Below are 6000 nucleotides of genomic sequence, written 5' to 3' on the forward strand. Positions count from 1 at the left end.
GAGCAAATTTACTTTGCTCAGTAATATCAATGTTACTCTAGAACATGTTCACACAGGAAATTATACCATTGTAGTTTCGTTTTTCAGTTTTCCACAGTAAAGTTTTCAGCTCTGAATACTTGAAGCAGCTGAGTTAATGGGAAGAATGAAGTGCACTAAGAAGCAGGCAACTAATGGTGACAAACACCTAACTAACGTTACAGTTCTGGTTTGGTGTCTTTTGGTTTTTTAATCCCACTGATCGTAGGTTTGGGATTTTGGGGGGGGCGGGTTTCTTAGTTAAATGACTAAAAGGGAATTTCTGCTTTAAAGAGTGAAGGGAACTGCATATTGCTTGTTTGCACCTTTCAACTTTACAAAATGTTGATATTTTTATTCAGATGGGTCATCCAATCATGTTTACAACTATCAGCCATGTGATCATCCACGTCAGCCTTGTGATAGCTCATGCCCATGTGTAATTGCTCAAAACTTCTGTGAGAAGTTTTGTCAGTGCAGCTCAGAATGTAAGTAAAACATTTAAAAGCTATCTATAAATTTCTTTTACTGTCCCAACATCTAACTCTGTACTAGCAGGCAGTCTGTACTGCAGACAGTGTTTGCAGGAGCAGCAGATTGTGTCAAATAGTGTGAGAAAGGAACACGTGTTCAGTTTGATTTGGCCCTCTTCATTAGCCATTGAACGAAGTCAGAAAGAGTCTTCAGACTTAACGTTGAGGAAGACTAAAGTAAAATGAGGGGAGTAAAGAATTTACAGTACTCCCGAATGTCCTATACAGCTATCAATGGCTATGCTTTTTTTTTAATATTCTGATATGCTATAATCTGCACTGTCTTCATTTTACAATGTACTTTTTTCATACTTGCCCTTTTTGTTTTCCATATACTCCCTTGTAGGCCAAAACAGGTTTCCTGGATGTCGTTGTAAAGCACAATGCAACACTAAGCAGTGTCCGTGTTACCTAGCTGTACGCGAATGTGACCCTGACCTCTGTTTAACATGTGGAGCAGCCGACCACTGGGACAGCAAAAATGTTTCTTGCAAGAACTGCAGCATTCAGAGAGGATCCAAAAAAGTATGTAGCGAGTTATACAGCTACATGCCTGTTGCCTTGGTTTTGAGGTGTTTTTGGATTTTCATGCCAGAGAATGGGATTTCTTTGCCCTCATGTTGTCAAACAGGAAAAGAAAAACAAAGCAAACAAAAAAAAACCCCAACGAAAAGGAAAGGAGCTGTCGCTTATGTTAGCTTGCTTATGTGCTGCTGTTAAGCTCTGTGTACATTTCGTCATGTACCAATTAGTGTTTTCTGTATAACGCCAAAGTAGAATATCTCCTTTTCCCCATTCAGGCTTTGCTTGTAATTTGCAAATAGGCTGCTGTTTTAGAGTGATAGATTGTCAGTCTTTCCCTAGATCAGCGTAAGGAAGTTTCGCTCAGACCTAGATACCGGCTATTTCTTTCTTCAGTTGTTGATTTTAACGCACAAACTTGTATGCAGTGTACTGAAGATACCTCGAAAGCCTGTTCAGCTCTGTTAAATAAATAAATAAACCAAGGTTTATTTCTGCCCTGGAACATCTCACAAACTAGTTCAGTCAAATGCTGAGCTAATCAGTAGTGGGCTCCTGTCTGCAGGCCTTTCTAGTTTGAAGTCCTTAGTGTATATGTTTTTATGTAACACCCTCATTTCAAGGTTAAACTAAAATTTTTATTCGTTTTCAAGTACTTCATGTGGTTTTTCTTGCACATACAACTTCTGATCCACAAGCTGTAATTTTGGTGTGCAGTTGATAGTTAGAAGAATCCATGTTTGCCCTCTCTTCTGGAGCCCCAGCATACATTTCATTAAGTGATACAATGAAAAGCAAAACAAAACAAAACAAAAACCAAATCCAAGCCAGGCACGTCTAAACTTTTTTTCCTCTCCCACAGCACTTGCTATTGGCACCTTCAGATGTGGCAGGCTGGGGAATTTTCATCAAAGATCCTGTCCAGAAGAATGAATTCATCTCTGAATACTGTGGTGAGGTAAGGATGGAGAACACTGGTTATGTAGGAGCTTAATTGGTGAAGTTGTGTGTTGCCTAGGGACCACGAGATTGTCTCTAACTTGGTATCACATTCAGACAGAGATGTGATTGACTAAGTATACAGCTACTGCTGTCAGAGGCTCCAAACCCGGGAGCTAGATGGTTGAAATGTCACCAAAAATTTGACATACGTTCTTGTGAGAATGAGAGGCTGGAGCGTCATTTTTATCTTAGGTGTAATTTCAATTCGGACGTGCCTGGAATGTTGTGCAAAATCATTTAGTATAGCACTAAGATTCAGTAGGCACTTTCACTAAATGATGTCCTCCAGTAATAAGAAAACCCTGAATCAGGTATGCGGTCTCGATTTTGAGATGAGAAGCAATTCTTGCTTTCCTTCTGCTCTGAAAGAACTTACTTATGCTAAGGGCAAACCATGGCTGTTTGATAAGCGCAGAATGCTTGCTGAAAACAGTACTTTATGTTTGGGAATATTTTCAGTCCCAGAGAATAAAAACCCCCACCTTTTCTTTCAGAATGCCCGGGGTTTTTGACCTTAAGCTGCTACGGTTACAAAAGGGGAGAGGCAGTCTCTCTTACAATTACTGTTTCTTTCAGATTATTTCGCAGGATGAGGCAGACAGAAGAGGAAAAGTATACGACAAATACATGTGCAGCTTTCTGTTTAACTTGAACAACGGTATGTATGCACTACCCTTGCAGCATAAATAAAATACGTGTGCTCGCTGTTTTGTTCAGCCCTGTTCTTTTGCAGGCAGCAGGTAACATACAGAGAAATTTTTTCTTCTGCACGTCTTTTCCTAGCAATGTGTAGATTCCTAATATTGATAGCTAGTCCGCTTTTTTTTTTCCCCTAAGTGCTACTCAACTAGATAGTAGCGATGGAGCCTATTACACAAGCCAAATATACAAGTAGAGTTGAGTAGAAGTAGAATTTCATGGAGTAAAATTACATGCAAGCATTAGTAAGGTAGCCTACAGAATTTCAAAGGCTTGCTAAGTACTGCCTGAAATAATTTGACTGTGGCTTAACTTAGCAGTAAGTTATGATGGTAATTTTGTGTTGGGGGAAAGCCAGCCATAGAGAGACATGGGGCTACTGCCACTTGAAAAGAAAAATACAGGCTGCGCTGCGTCAAGCGTGAAATACTAAAAAATATTTGAAAGGGGAAAAAAAGCTGCTTTATGTCAGTGTTACCTTAGCATATTTATGGAGCTTGTCCTTCTGGAATAAAAGTAGAGAAGCGTCAAATGAGAAACTAAGGTAGTGCCGCTGTGGCAGAGATAAATGGAATGCACAGTGTGGGGTAGCAGGAATGTTTTGTGTCTTGCGGAACAATAAAGCTATCGTAGGATGACGTGCCAGCTCTTTCATGTGGGAAGCTGAGCAGTTATCTTTTCCAGCTGTTAAATCCAAGCACACTAGGTATTAAAACACAAAAATGTGTTTGTAGGTGACCTATCCATCATTTGTGGGTTTTGTTGTTTTTTTTTTTCCCCTCCCCCTAGATTTTGTGGTCGATGCAACACGCAAGGGCAACAAAATTAGATTTGCAAACCATTCAGTAAATCCCAACTGCTATGCAAAAGGTACGTTGTAAATTTACTTGCTTTTAGCAATGTAGGCAATGTTGTGGGATACTTATTGAGAATACACGTTTTATCAGTATTTGTGTTAACATAAGTTTAAATTTCTCTTAAACAGTTATGATGGTTAATGGTGATCACAGAATAGGAATATTTGCTAAAAGAGCCATTCAGACTGGTGAAGAACTGTTCTTTGACTACAGGTTGGTAGATGGGTTTTGCAATTCCTTTCGATCACAGACTGCTTTAGCTTTCCGTATTTCTGCCCAGCTCCTAATTAATTACTGTGCCTGCCCCCTTGCCACCTCAGGTCTCAGCAGCTGAGCAGCAGTCCCCCTGCTTTTTTTTTAAAAGCCAGATACCAGAGTAAGACTGAGTTGAGCAAAGCAGCTGGTTAAGAACTGTGCAAAACCAGCTTGTATACAGAAAAGTTTGGTGACAAAGACGGGCGGAGTGGCACAACTTTCTGAACGACAGGAGAGACAACCCATACTGCTACCTAGGGAACCCTGCCGGGTAGAGTTCAATAGGCAGTTGTGCCACTCGGTCCGTCTTACTATGGTATCGTTTGGAAACGGGCAAGAGAAGCGCTTGCCGAGACTGTGTTCGTACTTGCCTCTAAAATCATCTCAGCTGAAGAAAACTAAGCTGTCCAGTGATGATACCCTGTCAGTCAACCTTGAGACATGCAGTTGCTTTCCACTGGCTAAAATGAACTTTGGCATTGTGACATTCAAGGGGAAGAAGAAGTGTGGAATTTTAGTGTTTTGTGTCCTCTCGGTCAAACTCCTCTAAAAGCAGTTTCTTGAGTGGCCAGCACTGTTCTGCACCTGCAAATTCACACAAGGACTAAAGGCCCCAGCTGGTGAGGAAACTATGGGAAGTAGGAGGGTATTCCAGGCTGCGGGGCTGTGCGGGTGTGTCAGAACAGCAAAGCTGAAGCGTGCAGTGTTACTGGGCTTTCTTTTTGTTCTTATTATTTTTTTAATTTCAGATATAGCCAAGCTGATGCCCTGAAGTATGTGGGCATTGAAAGAGAAATGGAAATCCCTTGACACCAGCTACCTCTTCTTTTAAACAAACAGCTGCCTTATCTTCAGGAATTTCTAGTACTGTGGGCAATTTTAGAAAAATAAAAATGATGCAATTTGAAATTCTGTATTTGCAAAGTACTGTAACAGTAATTTATAGTAACAAATTTAAAAAAAAAAAAACCCAACTTTTTATTGCCTTCTCACCAGCTGCAAAGTGTTTTGTACCTATGAACTTTTGCAATAATGTGGTGTGGTACATTTTTTTCAACCTTGAATAAAGGATACTTGAACTTCTTCATTTTTATTGGAACCGAGTCGGAATTTTGTGTCAGCAACGTGACCACTTACTTACTTTCAGCTTCCGAGCAAAGGCACCTCCACGCTTGTCTACTTCTGTACTGTTACTTCAGGTCACGTTTAAGATTAACGTGAAGATGTGAACAGCGTAGGAGACAGCAGTCAGGCCGAGTGCGGGAGCTGCACCTTATAGCACCTACGTAAGATAGCCACGGTCTTGCAGTTCTCACGTGCCCTTGGCTTGACGCTGCAGCCACGTTCTCTGAAGTGACGGTTGCCGTTTAGAAACTCCTAGGGTTGCTGCTACAGCTAACCTCTTGTCCCAATAGCAACTGCACTTCAGGCTTTTAAAGCTTCTCTCTGCTGTTGCTAAGTCTCATCGCTCTTTAGTCCTAACAAAGCATCTGTCCAGTAGCAGCGGATGCATTTAATGGGAGGAGAAAAAAACCAACAACAGAAGAGCTGTGATTTCTGGGACAAATTTGTGGTACGGGGTTTGTTTAATGGGAACGTAGCTGCCCGAGCAGGTGCCATGAATCTCTTCACTCTGATCACTCGCTGTGGAAATATCACTGAGGAGGACACATTTGCATCATTTGATAAGGGAACTGGCAGCGGTACTCCACTAAACTGGAACCCTCAACTGCAGCTTCTCTGAAGCAGCAAACTGAAAAATGAATGCAACAGTAATTACACGTACATTTCTCTTCCGCATCCACCAGCCCAAGACCATTTATGCTGCAGCTCTTGTTTATCTCTAAGCAACCACTATTTTGCTGAGCGGCACGGTTACGCTCTCTCTTACTACAAGTTTTTTATAGATATGTTTTTATCCAAAATTGTTTAGATGGCACGGAGTTGTCAGGGCTACCGTGTTTATTTCCGCCTTGCCAGCGGCCCACTGCCAGCCGGAACACACTGCCAGCCGGGGTGGGCGGGCAGGCCCAGGGCCGCGCTGTTGCAAAAGCAACCCCGTCAAGGCCTCCGTACGTTCTGCGCCGAGGCGGCTCCAAGGCTCGGGCCCTGGT

The 6000-nt window shown here is 41.9% G+C and overlaps 1 protein-coding gene across 2 annotated transcripts in view; it reads left to right on the plus strand.

The window, feature by feature from the left end:
- The window catches only part of EZH2 (enhancer of zeste 2 polycomb repressive complex 2 subunit), a 28837-nt gene extending 24016 nt beyond the window's left edge, over positions 1-4821 (plus strand). For both annotated transcript variants that reach the window (XM_082332886.1, XM_082332885.1), the window contains exons 13-19: positions 381-506; positions 898-1076; positions 1936-2031; positions 2652-2733; positions 3564-3644; positions 3760-3844; positions 4636-4821. In XM_082332886.1, the coding sequence (XP_082189012.1) occupies positions 381-506; positions 898-1076; positions 1936-2031; positions 2652-2733; positions 3564-3644; positions 3760-3844; positions 4636-4696 (710 nt within the window). In that variant the 3' untranslated portion in view covers positions 4697-4821. The remainder of the gene's footprint in view (positions 1-380; positions 507-897; positions 1077-1935; positions 2032-2651; positions 2734-3563; positions 3645-3759; positions 3845-4635) is intronic.
- Positions 4822-6000: the final 1179 nt, after the last annotated feature.

Source organism: Platalea leucorodia, assembly GCF_965183815.1.
Source record: "Platalea leucorodia genome assembly, chromosome: 1".
NCBI classification, from domain to species: Eukaryota; Metazoa; Chordata; class Aves; order Pelecaniformes; family Threskiornithidae; genus Platalea; species Platalea leucorodia.